The sequence below is a fragment of the Pleurodeles waltl genome, chromosome 5, assembly GCF_031143425.1.
Source record: "Pleurodeles waltl isolate 20211129_DDA chromosome 5, aPleWal1.hap1.20221129, whole genome shotgun sequence".
Lineage (NCBI taxonomy): Eukaryota > Metazoa > Chordata > Amphibia > Caudata > Salamandridae > Pleurodeles > Pleurodeles waltl.
Window position 1 is genome coordinate 362,713,485 of NC_090444.1, and position 25,173 is coordinate 362,738,657.

Below are 25,173 nucleotides of genomic sequence, written 5' to 3' on the forward strand. Positions count from 1 at the left end.
TTGTTATTAGGAGAGGGGAGGTATGATAGCTTTTTAGATTGAAATGCAGTGGCGTAGCAAGTGTACTGTGGGTCATAATGCAAGCTGAGAAAACATATCCTCCAACCCAACCGAACAGCCATGATTGTATGCATTACACCCCGTACACTCCTGGGCCTTGGTGCCACTGCGCCTGCTGCACTGCTGATAGTTATGGCCCTTTTTGAGCCTTCTGCATCCTGGCCCTCATACCACCCACTTCACCACCTTCTCCCTGCTGGCTAGTTACTCCATACATTTTCTTAATTACACCTCAGCCCACATCTTGCTGAAATTTACTTGCTTCATTTACTTGAGCTTCAAGGCTATTTCATCTGCCACAGTCAGATGATATGAGCCTCAAGTTTGGGAGACCTAGACCAGCTAACCAGAAGCATACTGAATGCAGATTTACCATAGGTCTAAGGATGTGCTTCAAACGGGCAGGTACTGTCAGGTACCTAGTACCTGCACGTCTTTAATTTGTAAGATACCAAGGCCACTCCTAAGCGGAGTTTTAATACATTTAATAGAAGAGTACAGTCACTAATCAGGCGCAAACTGATACACTGCAGTTCTGTAGTCCCGTTTAATACGCTGCTGTTACATGTGACCTGGCACCAGGACTAGGAAAGCAGCACGGCAAGACTCTGAAAATACATGTAGAAAGCCTTATTCAGATTACTTCCCTTCACCAGTACAATAAGAGCTCTCTCTGGAATTCTGTGACTGTATACTGCAGCCCTAAACTGACTCAATTTTTATCCACTCTCATGCATTGGTTTGTAGCTCATGATAAAATGTAATTCATTGGGTTGAGCGCTTGTTGCCAACACCTCTAAGTGTAACTCAGACTCAGGCTTGGCTTATCTCTTGAGGTCGACAAGCCAGCTAGTATTCAAATCTGTAGGAGGCTGGCTTGGCTTATAGTGGATACCTAGAGGTACTTACACCTTGTGCCAGGTCCAGTTATCCCTTATTAAAAGAATAGAGGTGTTCTAGCAGCTTAGGCTGATAGAGGTAGCTATAGCAGAGCCGCTTAGGCTGAACTAGGAGACATGCAAAGCTCCTACTATACCACTTATATCATATAGCACTACATCACAAGAAAACACAATACTCAGAGTTACTAAAAATAAAGGTACTTTATTTTAGTGACAATATGCCAAAAGTATCTCAGAGGATATACTCCCTTAGAAGGTGAGGTAATATACACAAAATATATGCACACAAATCAGGTAAGTAACAGTTAGAAAAGTAGTGCAAACAATGTAGAATCACAATAGAAATAGGCCTAGGGGCAACACAAACCATATACTCCAAAAGTGGAATGCGAACCACGAATGGACCCCAGGCCTAGTGTAGTATGTAGAGGGTCACTGGGAGTGTAAGAAAACACTAAGGGTGTCCAAGATACCCCACCCCAAGACCCTGAAAAGTAGGAGTAAAGTTACCCTACTACCCCTGAAAGAAAGTAAAGTCGAGATAGGGGATTCTGCAAGGACAACAATTGACTGCAAAACACTGAAGACGGATTCCTGGATCTGAGGACCTGTAAAGGAAGGGAACCAAGTCCAAGAGTCACGCAAGTGTCCAGGGGGGCAGGAGCACACTAAACACCGGATGAAGGTGCAAAAGGGCTGCCTCTGGGTGGAAGAAGCAGAAGGTTTTGCAACAACGGAAGGTGCCAGGAACTTCTCCTTTGGTCAGAAGATGTCCCACGGTGTGCTTGAGGATGCAGAGTTGTTTCCATGCAGAAAGACCGCCAACAAGCCTTGCTAGCTGCAAGAGTCGCAGTTGAGGATTTTGGGTGCTGCCAGGGCCCAGGAAGGACCAGGAGGTCGCCCTTTGGAGGAGGAGACAGAGGGGGCGCTCAGCAACACAGGGAGCCCACGCAGAAGCAGGCAGCACCCGCAGAAGTACCTGAACAGGCACTTAGAAGATCTGAGGACGACAGTCGACTCAGAACAACAAAAGAGGGTCCCACGACGTCCGAGTCCAACTCAGCGAGTTGGCAATGCACGACGGAGTGCTGGGGACCTGGGCTAGGCTGTGCACAAAGGAAGTCTTGCAAAAGTGCACAGAAGCCCGAGCAGCTGCAGTTCACACAGTACACAGGATTACTGTCTGGCGTGGGGAGGCAAGGACTTACCTCCACCAAATTTGGACAGAAGGGCCACTGGACTGTCGAAGACACTTGGACCCAGCTCCTGTGTTCCAGGGAACACGCTCGTCAGGATGAGAGGGGACCCAGAGGACCGGTGATGCAGAAGTTTGGTGCCTGCGTTAGCAGGGGGAAGATTCAGTTGACCCATGGGAGATTTCTTCTTGGCTTCCAGTGCAGGGTGAAGGCAGACAGCCCTCAGAGCATGCACCACCAGGAAACAGTCGTGAAAGCCGGCAGGATGAGGCGCTACAATGTTGCTGGTAGTCTTCTTGCTACTTTGTTGCAGTTATGCAGGCGTCCTGGAGCAGTCAGCGGTCGATACCTTGGCAGAAGTCGAAGAGGGAAGTGCAGAGGAACTCTGGTGAGCTCTTGCATTCGTTATCTGGTGTGATACCGACAGGGAAGACCCTAAATAGCCCACAGAGGAGGATTGGCTACCTTTTTAGGAATCTTTTTGCTAGTGAGATCATTAAGAGGAGCTGCTATGGAGCCATAATTCTTGATGAGTCTCCTATAGTACCCTGTGAGGCCTAGAAAGGCTCTCACCTGGGTTTGAGTAGTAGGGGGAGCCCATTCCCTAATGGTCTGGATCTTCCCCTGCAGTGGTGCAATCTGTTCCCCACCTACCAGGTGGCCCAGATAAACAACTTTCCCCTGCCCTATCTGGCACTTTGATGTCTTGATAGTGAGGCCTGCCTTTTGCAGAGCCTCTAAAACTTTCCATAGGTGGACCAGGTGATCATCCCAAGTGGAGCTAAAGACGGCTATATCATCTAGATATGCTACACTAAAAGCTTCCAACCCTTGTAGGACTGTGTTCACCAACCTTTGAAAAGTGGCAGGTGCATTTTTAAGACCAAAGGGCATTACAGTAAATTGATAGTGCCCTCCAATAGTTGAAAATGCAGTCTTTGGTTTAGCATCTTCTGATAACCTAACCTGCCAATACCCTGCAGATAGATCAAAAGTGCTTAGATACTTGACAGAAGCCAGTGTATCTATGAGCTCATCTGCCCAGGGATAATCCCACACTGGTCCTCATGCACCAGTCCCAAAATCACCCCTCGGAGTCGGGAGGCTAGAATTTTGCAAAGGATCTTTACATCACTATTTAGCATCGTGAGCGGACGATACGACGATGGATCACCAGGGTCCCCTCCCGGCTTAAGCAACAAACAGATTATGCCCTGTTGCATCGATTCTGGCAACTTGCCACACTCACGAGATTCCTCAAACACTTCCAGAAGCTTCTCCCTCAGAGTCAAAGAAAACATTTGATACAATTCAATAGGAAATGCGTCGCCACCAGGAGACCTAGATTTAGACATCACTGCGATTGCATCACTCAACTCCTCAACAGTAATCACCGCGTCCAAAGTCTCTCTACTCTCCGCATCCAATTTAGGAAGGCAAATCTCCTGCAAGAAACCCCCAACACCATCTCCCGGCAGAGCCGGTCCAGCCCTGGACACCGCCCTCAGGTGTTCTACCAGCACCCCCAAGATGTCTGCCCAGTTCATAACTGTCGCACCTTTCGCAGATCGAATATGCAGTATAGGGGGGACTCCACCTCCCTCTTTAAAATCCATTCCAAAAGCTTGCCAGCCTTATCCCCTTTACGGTGTAGTCGCTGCCTGAATGCTTTGAGGGTAACCCTGCTCAAGGAAACCCAGCAATCATTGACCGCCTTGCGTAATCTGAGCTCCTCCTGTTCCGCTTCTCTAGTGTTTGGGAGCTTCGGCTGCAGGGCACACAATCTCTCCTCCAGTCCAGACAACTCACTTTCCATGCGCCTGCGCACTCCACACATCGTCCCAATGCACACACCCCGCACCACGGCCTTCATGGCTTCCTGTTCCAGACCCCTGGTTGCAACCGTGTTCCAGTTCAACTCCATATAATCAGTAATAGCGCCCAACACCCTCTCTGCACCCCACATCCGCAAGAAACTCTGCTGGTAGTCGCCAACCATGTGCAGTACGAGCACCCGCTACCCCCCATTGCAATTGCATTAATACAGGAGCATGATCAGATAGAAACCGACCCTCCAAAACCTGAGAACCATGAAGGCCAGCCAGGAGAAACCTATCTAACCGGGCATAAGGGTGATGTGTTCTAGAATGACAGGTAAACTCCCTACCATCCGGAATCAACTGCCTCCAACAATACCACAGCCCCAACTGTTGCATCACATCCGTAAGTGAGCTCACCATCTGAGGCTTAGTACCACACCTCGAGGGGTCACGATCCAACTCGCCATTCAGCACGCAGTTATAATCTCTGGTCCAAATAATAGGCCTGTCCACACCTTCCCCCAGAATCTCCGGAATTTTGGTATAGAAGAAGGGATCATCAACATTGGGTGCATAAATATTAAGAATGATGACTGGTAAACCATCCAGCATGCCCTCAATAAGAACATACCTTCCCTCAACATCAGCTTCACTATACGTGTGGGTAAAGGGAACCCCAGGAGCCACCCACACTGTCACACCCCTCATGTAGGAGGAGAAGGAGGAGGAAAACATTTGACCCCGCCATTTCTTAGAAAACTTCTGCGCCTCCTCCTCTGTCATATGCATCTCCTGGAGGCAGGCAATCTGCACCTTCTGCCTCTTTAAAAATGAGTGGACCCTATATCTCTTGGTATAACTCTTCAAGCCCCTGACGTTCCAAGTCATTATGTTAAGTCGGCGACCCATACTGATACTGAGTTCCCAACTCACCCACCATGAAGCCCCACCCCTAATCTGAGAGAGGTACCCAATGCCCATCACGCCATAGCACTTGCACTGTAATCCCAACAATGAACATTGGTGAACTGTGTCCACTAAACCACCCAAACAACCCACCCGGACATACAGCGGAACAATTGAAACGAACCATAATACTGCAGGTCCAATCTAGAAATGCTGTCAGGACTACAGCCTAATCCCCAACCACCCATTCAAGGCCTACCACAATTGTGGAGTGATAACTCCTCACCCCGGCATCTAAAGCACTTTGCCCATCCAAAAACCTCCAATGCAAAAATACATTAATAGAACAGCCCCCCCTCCCCTCAGCATTAATGTCCAGCAGGACCATACTATAAGAGAGTCAGCTCTGAGCCCAGCATAGCATCACACAGTATCATCCCCTAGAAACTGCCACTCCCAGAAGAGGCCAGTTCACCAGGAAGATCGCTCAAGAGACAAAGAATCAGTTCAGCATGGAAGTCGCCGAAGAGACCAAGTCCAGCCCTGCACCAGTGCCAGCCACCGACTCATCAGGAGCCACGGCCATTGTTCCATCTTGTTGTATCTTGACTCGAGGGGCAAGGACATCCACCACTCCTTGATCCAGAGAATCCTCCGTCTGTTCTCCTGTATGTTTTAGAGTATTGCTAAAAAAAAGGCACTGAATTTGTTTGGGCTTCTACAGAACAATTTTGAAGTCATTAAGAAATGTGTAGTGGAAGCACCTACTCCACAAGGCAATGTCAAAGGACAGGAAACTTGTATCACAGTGGATGCTAGTAGCTATGGCATGGGAGCTACATTGTCACAGATAGAGGGACGAAAAGAGGTGACCTTTGGGTTTGCTTTAAGAAGGATGAAAGAGGTAGAAACAAGATATTCTGTAACAGAGAAAGAAATGCTAGGCTGTGCATGGGGTATGGACCAATTCAAGCCGTGTATATGGTGGAGAAACTTTTGTTTAAGAACTGATCACCAACCACTGGTGGATATTCTCTCAGGCAATAAGTTAATGAATACAGCTCCAGACTTGCCCAACATTTTTATTTTACAGTGATCCATATTGCCGGAGGGAAGAATGTGAGAGTTGGCTATTAGGTCGTGTGCACAAGCGCTTTGACCTCTTCTCAGTATTGTGAGCTTTTAACCACGCCCACCTCAGGCCCATCCTTTTCACTAGTTTGTGGGCTTGGCTTTCAAAAATCTCTTGATGTCTTTGGTAAATGCTTTGTTTGTCCCACCTTGGGACGGTTTTGTTACAGCCTTGCAGACTGACCCTGTTATATAGATAATTGCACGACTGCCAATATACTTTAGCATGATGAACTATTTTTTTCTTTTGTCTCTTCCCTTCATGTTCCATGGCCCTCCCAGTGCGAACAGCCTAACTCCATCGGCAATATTTGAGCGTTGGTCACATTGTTCACACTACTACCTAATCAGAGTCACTTCTTTTGGGGCTCCCCTTTACACTCCATAGCTTTCCAAAAAAACATGTATAATTGATAAATGCTTTATGAAAAAACACAGAAATCTGCAAGGCAGCTCTCCTGGCACAGCGGGAGAATGGATACTACAATATTCACTGCACTCAGGAAAAGTTGCTCGATAATACTTTGCAAGCATTCTTTTTCAAAACATTTTTGCCAATAACTGAGCCTGTGGTGGTCCTAGGACAATGGGACCACCACCAAAACGTTCAGCATGACATACTCTTTGTGTTTATGCCATCTCTGGGTCCCTACACTAGGTTAGTGGGGACCCAGAAATAATAACTCCTCCTACCATTCAGTCCCTTTTTACGTTCTAAAATGGCTTGAACCTTTGTTTTACATCTTGGAGTAGTTTGTGTTCTAAGGGCCTTAATAGTGCAGTAGGTTTGCTAGGCCTGAAAATGTGTAAGGCACTAAGCCTCTAGGGGCTAAATATATGGTTGCACTACATCACTTTGTGCCATTCTATTTTCTTGTCATTATGCCCTCCAGGGGCTAGTTATATGCTCACATGACTGTGTTTCTTACAAATTATGGGCCTGATTACAACTTTGGAGGAGGTGTTAATCCATCTCAAAAGTGACGGTAAAGTGACGGATATACCACCAGCCTTATTACGAGTCCATTATATCCTATGGAACTCGTAATACGGCTGGTGGTATATCCGTCACATTTGGGACGGATTAACACCTCCTCCAAAGTTGTAATCAGGCCCTATATTTTTATTGTGGTGGCCTATAGGGGCTGCTCTGTGCATTACAGTCAAGATACTAAAATATTTGCTGCACTTGGTCATCCCATAAAGCTTGGCAGGGCATTCTTTTACAAAACATTTCTGCTCATAACTCAGTCTGTGCCTATGGTGGTCCTTGGACGATGGGGCCACCTTCAAAACGTTCACCAAAACCTGCTCTCTCTGTCTAGATCATCTCCGGGTTCCCACACTAGGGTAGTGGGGACCCCAAAATAATAACCGCTCCCTCCATTCTGTGTCTTTTTATTCTCTCTCATGGCTGGAACTTTTGTTATACAGCTGAGAGTAGTTTGTGTTTTAAGGGTCTTGTTTGTAATACCATAGCAGTAGGCCTGATAGCTCTGAAAATGTGTAATGCACAAGGCCCTCTGGGCGCTAAATATATGGTTACACTGCAATACTTTCAGTCAGTTTTTTCATGTGGTTATGCCCTCTAGAGGCTAACTATATGGTAACATGACCATGTTTCTTAGAAATCCTATTTACATTGTGGTGTCCTCTAGGGGCTGTTCTGAGCATTACAGTCCAATGCCAAACATTTATTTCTGATAAAGATTTTTATTAGGTTTATAATAACTGTATATGTTTTATTAATCTCTCCTTATTGCAGTTAAGACTATGATTCAGGCCAACTTAACATCCTTTTTTTTCAAATGGAAACAGGTTTTTTTAGTGATCAAAACAGGGATTAGTATTAAATGTGTTTATTTAACATTACATCGGACAGGTGCCAAGTCGGGCAACATAAGCATTGTTATACATCAAGATGGCTTCAAATCTGATGAATAAACCACACAAAATCATTGATCAGACCCAATTATAATTTTAGAACTATTACATGCCCTCACTAACCCGCCCCAAGCTTCCAAAAAAGTGTCAGCATATTCCAATACTAGATACATAATGTAGCCATATTCACCTTGTTCCATACTGTTATCATGGTGTCTCATATTTGGGTACCTGGGACAACCATCGTACCCCTCTCTGTGCCCCGGGGTCATTCCAGCCCTGTCTACTCGGGTTGAGGGGAGTTGGTGAGCATGCCATTATAGTTGAGCAGAGTTTTAGTCATGTCTGATCAAACCTTTAATATGTCATGTGCCTTTTTGGCTTTTCTGGTCTGTCCGATGTGGACTTCCTCGGCCCCCACCCAGTCCATCATATCTGCTTCCCCAGAAGCTCTCTTCAACTTAACATCCTTATTATACTATGACTGTTTGAACACTCTCTATATGTTTGGGTGACCCTTCTAGTTTATTTCTCTCCTTACACTGTGGCTGTTTTGTTTTGGGAATTGTGTTAGCTAGGTAGCAACTCTGATGGTCGGGTGGTGAAAGTGGTTTTCTATTGCAATTATAATGGCAGATTTAAATCAGGATTACTATCTGCAACATTTTCTTTTTTGGCTGCAGATAGAGGAAGATAAATGGAAGTGCTTTAGTTATATGCAGGGCCACCAAATTATGAGGCTGAGTTGACCAATTTATGTGGCAAGAAGAGTCCACTTATGAATTTTCAACGCCAATAGCTCTTACTCAAGCAAATGTGAGACCCACTGCATTGCAATGCAAATGCTTGTTTGTCAAGAATGCGGATCAGGGAGGATCTAAATGAGGAAATGGGGCAGGGTGAAGTTGAAGAATGTATCATTGCTATGGTGGAAGATTGTGTTATTTGTCATGACATGGATGCTAGGTGTAATGCTCTTGAAGATGATAAAATTCTGAGTCAGGTCATTAAATTTGTGATGACTGCTTGGCCAAAAGAAATGTTCATGGATTGGTTGTTGCAGCCATATTGCAAAGTGGCAGATGAGTTATCCTTTGAAGGTAATTTGTTAATGAGAGGTGACACATTAATTACTCCATACTGGAAACTGTCCTTCTGGCCTTTTGGGTATAACAGCCACTAAACACACCATGAAACTTGATTTCTGGTGGCCTGGTGTAGATCATGTTGTGAAAGTGGTGGGGAAAGAATGTTTACATTGTTATTACCGTGATAAAATACTTAGTCACTTGTACACCTCCTTCTGTTCCTGTGAAATGTCCAGAAAATTTTTGCCAGAGAATTGCTGTGGATTTTTTTAGGTCCTTTTCATGTTTTACCCATCAACAAGAAATATTGTATTGCACTGGTGGCTCACTTGTCCAGGTGGATGGAGATGATATAAGGGCCTGAACCAAACACAAAAGCTGTAATTCATTTTTTTCAAGAGTTCTTTAATAAGGAAGGTGGGCCAAGTGAAATACTCTGGGGCAATTGTGTGCAATTCAGTGCTTCCAGTATGACAGAGATTCCAACAAAAAACTAGGGACACATTTACACAAACCTTTAGATCATCCACAGGTAAATGGAAAAGTGGAAAGGTTTAATCGTGTACTGGTGGAGTGCATTCAAAGTGCTATCAAATTTGAGGTCAACTGTGAAACTGCCATCAGGGAGCTGTTGTGGGTATACAGAACCATGCCACATTCTGTGACGGGTATGGTACCATTTGAACTTATGAAGGGAAGAAGAGTAATATCTTCTCTGTGTACTATCTGGAAAGTTAAAGTAATAAATCAGAGTTGTGATGTGGAAATTTTTCACATGAAGCTAAAAATGCTAGTGACAAACAAAATATGATGATAAGTGAGAAAGAAAATAAATAAAGAGGTAATAGAAGTGAGACCATGATCAAATGTAAAGTTGGAGATATGGTCCGCATTAAGAATCCAGTTTTTTTTTTTGTTGCAAAAAGGAGCCTTAAAGTTCAGGGATGCTACTTGTATAACTGATATTGGAGGTCAGGCTGTGAAATTATCTAACGGTCAATGGTGGAACATTTCGCGTGTAGCAAAAAGCCATGAGCCGACACTGCCAGACGACATGACTAAGAATTGCAGAAAAACGTAATAATGGTAACAAAAATGGTAATGTTGGGTCAGCTTGTCGAGAACTGTTTCTACGTAGAGGCAACAGAAAAATAAAAGTTCCAGCTTGCTTCAGAAACCAATGATCGTCAGTTTTATTTTCTGGTTTAAGTTAGATTTACATATTTGCTAGTAATGATTTTACTTGATTGCACTTTATATTTGAAACTGTTGTACATGGTTATATTTTTTTTATTGTTGTTTATTTTTAATAAGGAGGATGTGTGCTGTCTTGGTTGCCTGGCTGTCATGGGGTTCTTTACCTGTAGTGATGGGTAAGCCAGTTCATTGGTTAGTTATGTGTTCCTTAATGGAAGGTATAATGGTGTGACTTTGAATGTGGGTATAGATAGAGTTTTTTCTCCGGGCCCTTTGCATGTCTAATAAATCTTTTGAATAACAAAACACTGGAATGAAGATTCACTTTCACAGTACATTATTTGGTTTGGTGTAAATCCATTCAGTAGTTTAAAAAAAATTAGGCATCAGAAATATTTGCATAGATGGGCAGTTGGGTTCAAGCAACTCTCGCAAGAGTCCCTCAAACCCAATTAAAAAAAATAGAGTGGTCTTATTTGCCTAGAAATCTTTTATTCCCTTGGGTCTACTGGCACCCATGAGAGTAAGGCTCCTGCGGGAGCCAACGCATTGATTGGATGGCTGCACCATGAAGAAAAATGTTGCAGCAGCCATGAGAGGACTCATGAAATAAGTCCCAGGTCCAAAATAAAAAAAGTTTTTTAAAACCACAATCCAACTGGACTCCAGCAGGTTACGGAATGTATAAAAAATGAACCGCCATTCAGAGTTTTTTATTTTAGCAATTTAACCCGCAGGGTGGGCAGGGCCCGCGGGTCTTTATATTAAAATATTTGGGATAGGGCATGAGTGGGGCCTCTCTCCGTGAGACACTCCTGGCCCCAGCGACTCCATCCCAGGGGCCAAATGGTCATTAAAGGGGAGGAGAACATGCAGCACCCTCCCCAAGCCACTACTGGGCCCCAATCCCCTAGAGCAGATGTTATTTTTATTAAAAAGGGAGGAGGTGCACTGGCCCCTTCCTTGACCCGCTATTAGGCCTTTGGAGCTCCATCCCCCAGGGTCAAAAGAGGGGTGGCACAGACCCCTTTCATGAGTCTATAAAGGGGCCTGCTCAATGACTGAGTCCCATGGAGCACAACCCTGGGATGCAGAATTTTTTTTCCTGCAGGAGCACAAGCAAGCAAGGAAGGTATGTTTGCTCCCACCTGGCCAGAGCTTTATAACTATTCCCACCGGGTGGGAGCAGACGTGTCTCCTTGTGTGCGCTCTTGTGGGCGGGGAACCTCAGTGTTCGATGGCATGTGTGGCCGTAGATACATATGCTTTGTGTAAGTCTGCAATCTACTGTTGGGTTCGAAGTTTTGTTTTTGTTCGAAGAATCTTTTTGAGCCACGAGATCGAGATTGAGTGACTCCTCCTCTTGGTGATACTGCGCATGCGTATCATGTCCTTTGATAGACTGTTTTCCCTCTGCCCTCTGGTTCTGACGTATGTTCCTCTCGCTCAGGTATTCCTCGGCTTGGTCTATTCTGAACTCTTCTTTTACGTCTTTCTTTCAACAAAGGTATTGTATTTTCTCAGTCTATTATGGTTGATCTACATTTCTACGCCAGGAGTTGGCTTACCGCCCTCTGGGGTCAGCGCCCATCTTGGGCCTACTCCTCCACGTGGTGTTGGGAAAAGCAGGGCTGATGGAACAGATTCCATTTCGGTTTTGCCATCGATGCCATTCGGAAATTCCTACACACCGACCAACACCTGGTGTGTAACTTGTGCTTGTCCCCGGACCATAAAGAAGAAACCTGAGATGCCTGTAGGTCTTTTTGATCCAAAAAGACCCTCCAGGGCCGAAGAGTGCGTCAATTGGAGATGGTGTTGAGGACACTGCATGACACTCCTGATATTTTTGGGGAAGAGCATGCACAGGAGGGGATCGAACACGAGGAATCCTTCTACATATAAGATTCAAAGTCTGACCCTCAATCTGACATCGAAAGTCACTCTCACCTCAGCGCAACCAGTGAGTACATCAGCCCCGACCTCCTGTACAAAGACACTAAAGAAGTCCCACAAACAGGTCACCGGTCCACCTTTGCCTTCGGGCCATGGTCGGATCTGAAAGTTACCTTCAGATGCTCGAACCATGCTTGGCACCGAAGACTAAGCCGTCTGCAGCATCGACCTCCGGCTCAGCAGCATCTCACACAGCCTTGGGATCAAGTCAACCCTTCAGTCCGAGCATTTTGGCTCCAAGCAAGAAGCCTTCCACATGAGCTTCGGAACCGACAGCTTCAGCTCGATACAAGGTTTCTACTCCGAAAACTTCAGAACCAAAGATTCTGTCTTCCAGAGACTCCAGTCACTCTCCGAAGCAGCTTAACCAGTGGAGCTAATCCTCAAAATAATGGACGCTCATCAGCACCAGCTCCATATTCAAAAGGGAACAGGAAGAATCAAGAGTCCCAACCAAGAGGAAACTTACTTTTCAAGAGACCTTGTACACTACTCCTCCACCTATAAAGGACTACAAGGACAAGGCTCCAGTTCGGCCCCAGCCTTCTCTGCCACACTATCCTGTGCTTCCTCCTACTCCTCCACCACCTCCCCAGTCTCCTCCACCTACTGGTGAGCCGCAATGTTCTCCACAAGATTCACCACCAGTTCTAGGAGATGACTTGGGGGCATTCCACAAGATATTGGGCCATGGGATTCATACCAACCAGATCCCATATTGCCAAATGACCCTGATTTATACCCTGCACACTCTTCACCTCCTTGAGCCGTAACTTCATGTCAGCAGGTCATAGCATGGGCCGCTGCATAGCACAACGTACAAATGCACATTGACCCTATTGTAGAGGATTTTCTCTTTGATACACTGACTATCACCCATAAAAGAAGTTAGTTTTTGCCTATGTTACCAGGTATGCTTAGACATGCCACAGACATTTTTAAAGAACCTGTATGGTCAAGAGTTGTTACCCCAATCATCGTTAAAAACCTACAGACCCTTTATTTATTTGTTCTCAAATATCTCCTCACTCCATAGTTTTCAATACAGCACGGAAACATGGTAACAGCCAATCAACAGGAGATGCACCTCCCCGTTATAAGGAGAGCAAAAAAACTAGATGCAGCAGGGAAAAGAGTTGCTGCACAAGCTGCCAATTGTTGGCTTATCGCCAATTCGTGGCACTCTTGCATGTTACGTCAGGGCCAACTGGGACGAAATGGAGGATCTTCTCCAGTACCTCCCAGAGGAACATCGTAAAAGAGGACAGGAAATTGTTTCTGAGGGTCAAACTATTTCAAACAACTCCATTAGGTGTGCCACTGATGCAGCTGATACGGCAGCATGTGTTATTAATACCAGTACTATTATCAGAAGGCATTCTTGGCTCAGATGTTCCGACTTCAAGCCAGAAATTCAGCAGACAGTTCTTAACATGCCTTTTGACAGGGAACACTTGTTTGGTCAGGAGGTTGGCACCACCATAGAAAAGCTCACAAAGGATTCTGAAACAGCAAAGGCTGTGGGTGCCCTACTCACCTCACCACAAAGGGGTAATTTCTCGACGCCCACAATTCAGTGGAGGCTCAAACCATCATCTGCTGAACCTTTCACCTCTCAAACCAAGCAAGGCACACATTTCTGTAATAGAGGTTCCTTCAGAGATTCCTACAGAGATGCAACTAATAAAGGTAGAGGAAAGGCGTCCACCTCTAGATGATCTACCTCTAATAGATGCCAGTGACTACTTACACCTTCCAATGGTTCACACCTCTCCAGTAGAGAGAAGACTACAGCATTTCTATCCACAACGGTCCAATATCACCACAGATCAGAGTGTTCTATCAATTATCCAACATGGTTACATCTCCATTCCACCACATATTCCCCTGACAATCACAAACTTTCACAGGACCATCTTACACTTAAAAGAAGAGGTACAATCTCTTCTTCTCAAAGGGGCTACTGAGCCGGTTCCCCTCTCACAGCGAGGGTTAGGAGTATACTCCCTATATTTCCTTATACCAAAGAAAGATGGGTCACTAAGACCGATTCTAGATCTCAGACCACTCAATCTATACATTCTCTAAGAGCATTTCCATGTGGTTACTCTACAGGTTTAGATCTGAAGGTTGCCTACTTTAACATTCACATTCATCAAGCACACCGCAAATACCTCAGGTTTGTCATTGCGAGAAAACATTATCAATTCAAGGATTTACCATTCGGGGTGACGACCACACCCAGGGTCTTCACAAAATGTGTTGCAGTAGTTGAGGCATTCCTCTGAAGAGAACACACACGTCTTCTCCTACTTGGACGACTGGCTCATCAAAGCCAGTACCATCCAACAATGTCAGCGTCACACTCAGCGCACAGTAGCCCATCTCCACACCTTGGGATTCACACTCAAATTTTTCAAATCCCACCTCCAAACTTTACTGTTACAGCTCTATCTGCGGGCAGTTCTCAATGTTCAGTTAGCATTGGCATATCCAACCCCAGCTTGAATTCAAGCTTTTTAAACTTTTCTTTCTCAACTGCAAGAAAACAGCAGTTACTAGGGATGATGGAGTTGGGCATCTACAAATGGGTCCCTTACAGTAGTGTCTGTCTCGTCAGTGCTCTCAGTCACAGCGTCATCCCCAAGATTTAGTGTTGTTGGACCGCCAGTCTCACCGCTTTCTGCAATGGGGGAATTCCACTAACCTTTCCAAGGGACGGACCTTCCAGGACCCTGTGCCTCAAGTCACTCTGACGATGGATGCATCACAGACCGGTTGGGGAGCTCACCTCAACAACCTCACAATACAAGGTATATAGGATCCCATTCAACAAACGTCTCACATCAACTACTTGGAGTCAGCAGGATGTAGCAACAAGTCCACGAATGGGAACTTCACCCACAAGTACTTCACCAGTACTTTAAAAGGTGAGGGACACCACAAATAGACCTCTTTGCCACCACAGAAAATTCAAAATGCCAAAACTTTGCTTCCAGAAACCCACTCTCAGTTCAGTGGCAATGCTCTATGGATGAATTGGTCAGGGATATTTGCTTACGCTTTTCCACCTCTCTGTGGCACGTGGCGTGTAGAATGTAGAATATGAACAGGACTTGGAGCGGGAGATGGAATGTTGGGATTGTCAGTTGGTGATCGGAGTTGGTAGCTTGCGGTCAGTGCCGCTTGTGTAAGCCCTTTCCAAATAAAGAAGATTTGAAGTCTCACCTTGTATTCCATTCTTACACTCTCCCACACATTCTGTCTCTAGTTTGCAAAATGAGACAAACATCACTCACCATGATCCTTATAGCTCCCACATGGGCACATCAACTTTGGTTCACAACACTGTTGGATCTGTCTATAGTTCATCATGAGAAACTCCCCAACAGACTATATCTTCTCACTCAAAATCAAGGTCAAATCAGACATCCAGACCCCAAAACATTCAATCTTGTGATATGGCTCCTGAAGTCATAGAGTTTGGGTATTTGAATCGCCTCTCAACATGTATGGAAATTCTTAGAGAGACACGTAAACCTACAACTAGACAGTGTTATGCTGCAAAATGGAAACGTTTTGTCTGCTACTGTGAGCCTAAACACATTGACCCACTCAAAGCCTCAGATCAAGACATTGTTTGTTATCTGTTACATTTACAAAAGGCAAATTTAGCATACTCATCTATTAGGCTTCCTTTGGTGGCTTTAGCTGCTTACCTCCAGAATAGACAACATATCTCTTTATTCAGGATTCCAGTTATCAAAGCCTTCATGCAAGGCGTCAAGAGAGTCGGATAGTTGATGGATCCGACATCTCCAAGTGCACTCAGGTTCTTGACTTAGGACATTATGTTAGTGATGATGAGCAGTGTGAATTGTATGCTCTTACTGAGGAAATGGGCAGAAATCAACTATGTGGTTAGGCTCATTAATTACACCTTTCTACACAAACTGTTATACACCAGTCATACATCATTGAATTGATGTCTCTTATGTTCATGTTCAACATGCTCTAATGAAGGCTTCTATATCACCATCTGGCATGGGGATGCTCTCCTCTACAAACTTCCTGGGCTAGGGAATGAGTAAACGTACTCCATTCCATGAGGAATGGCTTAAAGAGCTTTCAAAGAGCTGTGATTGTGAATAGTCTTCTAGAGAATGAGTAAACATACTCCATTCCATGAGGAATGGCTTAAAGAGCTTTCAAAGTGCTGTGATTGTGAATAGTCTTCTAGAGAATCTCTCAAAAATAAGATATTTGGCATAACATTCAGCAGTGCGGTTTCACATGATGGAGCTGGATAGGATGCTTCAAGCTGTATTGTGAGGGGGACTTGTTCTTGTACGTTGGCGTGGTATTACTAAAATGTACATGAATGCAAAGGCTTATTAATATAATGTAATTGAAAATAAGGTTCACCCTTCTGACACTAGTCGCTTATGCACAATCTTGATAGTACTTTACAGTGTAGTTTTATCGATGTTCTAGGTAAACTGTGAAGGCGAGTAGACAAACAAAAGAAAATTACTTAAAAAGAACTACACCGAGAGCAGCTTTGGTAAGCCACTTGTGAAAAGCAGTTCACCATATCTGATGAAGGATTGAAAAATAGGCTTACACTTCAATACTGTGTTCTTTGTCGGGAGATCTCTTTATTGATCTGCACATTTTTATTCTTGCCCCCCTTTTATGGCTGGCAGGATATATATTTTCGGTGTTATAGCATGTAATACGTTCCAAAGTGGATTTGGTGCACAGGTGTGATGGTTGTGGGGCCATTTTACTAATCCTTCATCTTACTAAAGATTGAGATAGATTTGATATTATCAGGTGAGAATGGATGCTAAGTAGTATGTTGATTTTATGGCTCACACTTTGGATGGTGTGCTGGTTAGTAGTTTCAGATGCAATACATGGATTTTTCACTGATCGTAATTATTTTTCTTTAGGAGTACCTAGGAGAATCAACTGAAGGATGGCACAGTCTTGCAGTTGTTAAAGTTACCCGCCCGTTCTCCCTTTTAGTGTCAGTTTTGCTTGGTAGTTGGATTCTGCTACTTTCATAATTGTGGTGTACATTTTGTAGGAAGTAAAGGTCTCTCGCTGTTTTTCTCTGTCTCGCTATCTCTGTCTCCCATGAGCTGTCCATAGATTATGTGCTTGCTCTTTGCAGTCTTGTGTATTCCACGTGTTTCTTACAATTTTTCATGTTTATGTCCAAATTGAGAAGTAGCAACTAGTTAAGCCTCCTTTTTGAGTGTTGTTTACACTTGTTGTTCTGAGTTGCAGAACAGAAGCTGGGCAACCATCTGCTTCTTTGCTTAGAAGTACCACCAATTGCTGTCCAGATTGTATTGCTTAGTAGCTCAATGTTCCCTATGCAAGGACTGTGTTAACTCTGATACCTCTTTTTTGATAGCTACCACCTTATCATTTGCTTGAGCTGAGGATTAGCTTAAATATTTAACCCCCATCCTGTAACAAAGCTGTATCGATAGAGTGAAGCTTTTAAAGGCCAGAATGTAGTGGGCTTCGTAGGTTTTAAGAGAGGAGATGTTGAGGAAATCCATTGAACACCAACCATTGACATTTTCAGAGAAAAAATGGGGGATTGGTAAGATGTTTGGTATATTGAGTGGGTAAAGGGTCACATTGTGGATTGGATGGTTTTGTCATCTGGGTATTGGCATGAGTTCAATGGGGAAGATAAGAGTGAGAGCAGGACGTCGTGCATGTCCAAGCCATGTACAAAGTTGCACGCTGAACGAGCCCTTTAGGGTCCTGTATTTCTGTCAATCACCAGCTGCAGAGAGGGTTACAAGTGGTGTAAATTATAATACAGAAAGATGAGGCAAAGTATTTTCTCGACAGACATGATAGGGCTGGTATATGGGCTGCTTGTGGAAGAAAGAGGAGAGTGTTCAGTATGCAAATCTAATGCACTTTTAGAGTGCCACATAGTTCCTATAGCTGAAGATTGAGCGTGACAAAGGAGTCCTAGTAATAGCTTGACCTGACCCATGTCAAGGGTAATAATTAATATGCCGCAACCATCTAGATTGGAGTTCATATGTGTTTTAGGACGTGAATAGCAGGAGAGGTCTACGTCTGCAGTTGGAGCACAGAGACTCAAGATATACTAAGAATAGTGAGTGTTTCTGAAGTCAGATTGTTGTAAACGTTGTTCAGAAACACAAGGATGATGTTGAATGGGGTGGACAAATGATGTTTCTTCCAGGTTAAAATGACTCATGATAATGCAGAGTGCAGGAGTAACACAGTTTAAAACAAAATCAAGATATTTGAAGAAATTATCTTTCCAACTTGGAGTGGGATAGCAATATGGAATGTTGATTTTCGGTTTCAGTTTCTGTGGACACTAAGCAATGCCTCCTGACGACCATGTAATTGATTAGTCATTAAATATATTTCTGTAGGATCCAGATTAGAAAGGTGCAGCGAGACAGTTTGCTGTTACATCTGTAACTAATTGAAATATTTCTTTTTCAAGTGAGTGAAGCTTGATTAATAAAACATAGAGTAATGCTAAACTGCGGAAACCCAATGTTGTTGGCAATTTCTTAATCTCAAAATTAAGTGAAAACCTCACTAATAAATGAATTGCTGATTGTGTCCAATGCCACTGTTGAAAAAAGACATTTTAGATGAGATTATTCAGGGTTGCTTTCATGTCAGCCTAGAACCAGTACTCTTCAAATTTAAGAAGGGAGAGTTTGTAGGTTATCCTATTTGCCTTTATTCCACGCGTTTTTGGCAATTTCGGGGGGCCTTGATGAAACTGTTATGTGGATGAGCTTTGATTAGCAAGTGAAAATTATGAAAAGAGAAGAAAAGGTATTGTCTAATTACGATATTTCTTTCAAGCTTTTTAGTTGGAGACGGAGCATACAGATGGGCAGTGGACCATGGAGTACCACCATGTTCTCCAGACATCATGGCTACCAGTGAGTAATTTGTTAAAGCAAACTCTAATCATTTTTTTTATATTTTGTCTTTTTTACAGAACCTTCTCCATGCATCAAACATTTCTAGAGATATCTGATTTTTAATGTTACAGTAGTTGACAGTAATTGTTTTCTGTTAATAGTGTCTAAAACGTGAGAGCTGTGGCATTAATACTATTGTAATAAACATATTTAAAAACTAATTTAGATGAGGAGTGGCTACAGATGTCTATTTACATGTGACCAAGTTGTGTTCTGATTAACTATTGGTGCATATCTGTATTACTTTAACACTGTTCTTGCTTTCAGGTACTGAAAAGAAAATTGCATAGCAGACAGGCACACATGTACACCTTCACGTTTGCTTAATTATGGTAGAATAATGGGGCAGCTGTCATTTCCAAAATAGTTAATACATCTTTCTTGTTGTGCTAAAATGCTGCCCTACCTTTCTACTGCGTAAGCATCTGGCGATCCCAGACTCTACATAAAGCTATACGTACCTAGTGTAGCTACACTACAATGACATATAGGAATACGTAGCTGGTGGCACTAGTCCCATTGAAGCTTTTTTTCTATAAGAAAGGCCACAAAGAGAAAATAATTTAATAAAAAAAAGAACTGCATGTTAATATCAATCAGAAATTGTAAAACTCTCCTACATTTGGGATGTTTTAGGGACTATGCAGTCTGCAGAGAAATACTAAAATGAGACATTTATAACGTCAAGGTGAGTAGCTGAATTTAAATGCAGTGTAATTATATTTTTGATATGGTAAATACTGATCCTGGACCATCTGTGCTAGTGACATTTTTGTATACAAGAAATGTAATCTTAATACAAATCCCATGCGGACATGCAGAAATCTAGGGACCTTATTTTCAAAGAGTCTCCTGTCTAGCTAATGAAGAGCAAGATATTTTGCCACTCAGTGATATATACTTTAGAAAATAGGGTAGATCATAGGTTTCCTATTTATTGCCTTAGTCCAGGGGCTTGTTGTTGTCACCAAACTAAAAGTGCCACAAATCTTGGTAACCTAGGCACCAGTTAAGACCTTATGTTGAGACTACAGTGGTTGTATTCAGGTATTCCTAGTCAGTGCTGTAATTCGACGAGTGCCGGGTAGGACCCTGGCAAAATAAAAAAAAAATGGACATTGAACCAGCACCCTACAGGGTCCATTATTTCTGTCAGTCACCAGCTGCATAAAAGGTTCCATGAGTCCTAAGTGTTCCCCAAGGAACTAGAAGCGGACATCACATTGGAGGAGTTGAGAGATACCATGGGAATGCTTTCTGTAATCAAAGCACCAGACAGCAACGGGTTTCTGGCGGTTTTACCAGTCCTACATAGCACTTCTCTCTGAAAAGCTTTTGGAGGTATTTAAGAAGGCATGGCATATGGGTGTTCTTCCACCTACAATGCAAGTAGGTCTTACAGGCATGATGCTAAAGGCAGGTGGAGATTCCACAGACCCGTCTTCCTATAGACCATTGATTATGATTAAATTGGACACCAAAGTTTTATGTGAAATGTTTGTGACAGGCTTGCAATTGCTAGTGGGATCCTTAATACATGAGGACCAATGCTGCTTTATACTTGGCCGTAGCACTGCCATGAGCATACACAGATTGTCCCATGTGATGCACTCCTACAGGACTAGGTTGCAGATAGGGCATTGGCGTCGGTTGACAACACAGAGCACAACATTTCCATAATGTTTAACAGTAAGGATCTTAGCATGTATATAGTGCTAGGAGTAGAACAGTCTTACGGTGCTTAAAGTATCTATTGTTTTAGTCATGCGCTTAGGCAAACCACATTAGCGCATGCCATACTTTGAGTCTTTGTCAAACATTGGAATTTGGTAAAATCACAAAATATTTACAAAAACCCCAACAGTTAGTATAGAACAAGACTACACAAGAACATACCCTTGACAGGGACTGCATGGAAAGACATAATTGGGCAACGGCTGAAGAGAGAGCACTGCACCAAGAGGAAGCATATGGACTGCATAGGCGACCTATGGCTTCTTTGTGGAGTGAGGTGCACAGATGTTTGAGCCATTTGGGATGGAGGATTGCATACCAAGTCAGACCCTGGCGGTGAGATCAGATCCCGATCCACTATAAGGGATTTACATTAGAGAGGAATGAAGGTGGAGCCTGGGTTTATGATAATACAGGTGACTATGGTTTCCGTGTTTTGAGGTGATCCTCCTGGTCACCCCTAGATATGTTCTTATGAGTTTTTTGGCAATGTCATGTCCAGAATGTCCAGTTTTGGTTATCGTTATTGAGATTGTGATTAATGTGTACCTAATATTAATATCTATCTCACCAATCACTGGTTTATTATTATGTACATTCTGTATAAACTATATTCTTCTGTTACGAAACATATTACTGAAGTATCATGTATATGTGTGAATGGTTTGGATTCATATTCACTTAAATAAACTGATATATTAACTAAAATAAACTGTTCCCAAAAAAATCTGATATGTTATATAATTCTCAGCCTGAAAAAAGCACTACCTGTCAACTGGTGTGCAGCATGTGATGTGAAATGTTGTGAAATGTTAATAAAGCATGACATTATGACAAAATACGTATGCCGGTTAAACCCAAGAGAAATTCCAAGGGTATAATAGGGACACAAAAGAGCGATCTTTGTACATCAAATTCGACATCACCCATTGCACATCAATGAATATAATCATATCCTTGCTAAAATGAGATTTCAAGTGTTTGAGGGTCATAAATGAATGCTTTCTCAACAGTGATACCAAATGCTTCATATTGTGACCCGAGATGTGCTTGGTAGAAAAAATGGACGCTGAGCCTGCAAAATAGCTTAATGACTTGAGTTGATAATTTTTCATTGATATTTTTTTCCCGATTGTTTTTAACACTAGCCTAGTTTGTTTTGCAAATAACATGGTGTATGAATAATCCTAGTAAATGAAGACTGTAAGTGATAGTCGTTGGCATTCTTCACTTAGACGGGTTTAGCAGCGAGGGCGGAGTTATTTTCTAATGGCAGTTGTAGTGGCCGTCTGAATGCCAGAAGTTGAATGAGGCAGATTAATTCTTCAGCAAAATTCGGGTAGGAAGACTTACTTAGTGTATGTTAAAATTGTTATGAGTGCTTTTTCCTGAAAGAGTCACATTAACATATTTGGTGTCGAGGATTAATTGTTGTTTATCTATTGCTCCTGATGAAGGAATTTGTCTGAAAAATATTGACCTCGAACGAATTTTTGCGTTTCTCTCGATTTTAGTGATACTGGAATATATTTCTGCCATTAAAATATATCACGAATATGACATTTCATAAATGATTAAAACGTTACTAACAAACATTTGAACATGTTATTTTTTGGGAGAAAGAATATATATTCCCTCTCTGTGCACATTCTGGATTAGTAGTGCGTAACTATGGACATATTTCATAAATTTAACAGTTATTAAATTGCATTTTTGAAACGTTATAACTTATAGCTAGCCTAAGAACGAAAAAGGTTATAACGTATGAACAGCATAAGAACGCTGGTTAGGACATTCTTTTCATAACAGTAAATGCAAAAATGTTTGGATAAAACTTCATTCAATGTGTTGAACGCATTTTTCAAAGCAGGAGTTATCTATTTTTAATTTTTTTGGACAGCTTAAAAAGTTCCTGATCATTTATTGGATAGTTTTCACAGTTGAAGTTTGCTGAAGACAATTTCTTCAACACTTGTGATTGTTTGCTATTTTTACATTTTTTCACAATATTCAGCCGAGACTTAGTAATAGCTCCAAATGTTTCTTAAGGACCTGTTGTTCCTCCAGGGGCCAGGCTTTGGACATGTTGAGCATGTCCTTTTAATTACAGACGGAATCTTCGGCACATGTAAATGTTTTTAATAGTTTAACAGAAAGCATAAGGACGACAGCATTTGGTTTGGGATTCCTACTTAAAAGTGTCTCTTTCAAATCTTGGTTAAGGTATTTTACTCTTAATTGCCTAATATTGAAGACATTCCAGTCAGTCAATTCAGCTTTCTTTATATATTCACATGTAGATAACTCTATAGACAGACACTACCCACGCATGACAGTTGTTGATTACTTATTGTAGGAAAGTACCATCTTGCCTGGCATGTTACCCCCATATTTCACTGTATATATGTTGTTTTAGTCTGTGTCACTGGGACACTGCCAGGCAGGGCCCCAGTGCTCATAAGTATGTGCCCTGTATGTGTTCCCTGTGTGATGCCTAACTGTCTCACTGAGGCTCTGCTAACCAGAACCTCAGTGGTTATGCTCTCTCTGCTTTCCAAATTTGTCACTAACAGGCTAGTGACTAAATTTACCAATTCACATTGGCATACTGGTACACCCATATAATTCCCTAGTATATGGTACTGAGGTACCCAGGGTATTGGGGTTCCAGGAGATCCCTATGGGCTGCAGCATTTCTTTTGCCACCCATAGGGAGCTCTGACAATTCTTACACAGGCCTGCCAGTGCAGCCTGAGTGAAATAACGTCCACGTTATTTCCCAACCATTTACCACTGCACTTAAGTAACTTATAAGTCACCTATATGTCTAACCTTCACCTGGTGAAGGTTGGGTGCAAAGTTACTTAGTGTGTGGGCACCCTGGCACTAGCCAAGGTGCCCCCACGTCATTCAGGGCAAATTCCCCGGACTTTGTGAGTGCGGGGACACAATTACACGTGCACTGTACATAAGTCACTACGTATGTACAGCGTCACAATGGTAACTCCGAACATGGCCATGTAACATGTCTAAGATCATGGAATTGTCACCCCAATGCCATTCTGGCATTGGGGTGACAATTCCATGATCCCCAGGGTCTCTAGCACAGAACCCGGGTACTGCCAAACTGCCTTTCTGGGGTCTCCACTGCAGCTGCTGCTGCCAACCCCTCAGACAGGTTTCTGCCCTCCTGGGGTCCAGGCAGCCCCGGCCCAGGAAGGCAGAATAAAGGACTTCCTCTGAGAGAGGGTGTAACACCCTCTCCCTTTGGAAATAGGTGTGAAGGCTGGGGAGGAGTAGCCTCCCCCAGCCTCTGGAAATGATTTGATGGGCACAGATGGTGCCCATCTCTGCATAAGCCAGTCTACACCGGTTAAGGGATCCCCCAGCCCTGCTCTGGCGCGAAACTGGACAAAGGAAAGGGGAGTGACCACTCCCCTGACCTGCACCTCCCAGGGGAGGTGCCCAGAGCTCCTCCAGTGTGTCCCAGACCTCTGCCATCTTGGAAACAGAGGTGTTTGTGGCACACTGGACTGCTCTGAGTGGCCAGTGCCAGCAGGTGACGTCAGAGGCTCCTTCTGATAGGCTCTTACCTCTCTTGGTAGCCAATCTTCCTTCCTAGCTAGCCAAACCTCCTTTTCTGGCTATTTAGGGTCTCTGCTTTGGGGATCTCCCCAGATAACGAATGCAAGAGCTCACCAGAGTTCCTCTGTATCTCCCTCTTCACCTTCTGCCAAAGGATCGACCACTGGCTGCTCAGGACGCCTGCAAAACCGCACCAAAGTAGCAAGACGACTACTAGCAACCTTGTATCGCTTCATCCTGCCGGCTTTCTCGACTGTTTCCAGGTGGTGCATGCTCTGGGGATAGCCTGCCTCCTCTCTGCACCAGGAGCTCTGAAGAAATCTCCTGTGGGTCGACGGAATCTTCCCCCTGCTACCGCAGGCAACAAAAGACTGCATCACCGGTCCTCTGGGGCCCCTCTCAGCGCGATGAGCCTGGTCCCTGGAACTCAACAACTCTGTCCAAGTGACTCCCACAGTCCAGTGACTCTTCAGTCCAAGTTTGGTGGAGGTAAGTCCTTGCCTCCCCGCGCCAGACTGCATTGCTGGGTACCGCGTGATTTGCAGCTGCTCCGGCTCCTGTGCACTCTTCCAGGATTTCCTTTGTGCACAGCCAAGCCTGGGTCCCCGACACTCTAACCTGCAGTGCACAACCTTCTGAGTTGTCCTCCGGCGTCGTGGGACTCCCTTTTGTGACTTCGGGTGGACTCCGGTTCACTTTTC

General features: G+C 43.6%; 1 protein-coding gene across 2 annotated transcripts in view; it reads left to right on the forward strand.

The window, feature by feature from the left end:
- The window catches only part of TASP1 (taspase 1), a 628,686-nt gene that overhangs the window by 234,819 nt on the left and 368,694 nt on the right, over positions 1-25,173 (forward strand). For both annotated transcript variants that reach the window (XM_069234107.1, XM_069234108.1), the window contains one exon: positions 19,032-19,111. In XM_069234107.1, the coding sequence (XP_069090208.1) occupies positions 19,032-19,111 (80 nt within the window). The remainder of the gene's footprint in view (positions 1-19,031; positions 19,112-25,173) is intronic.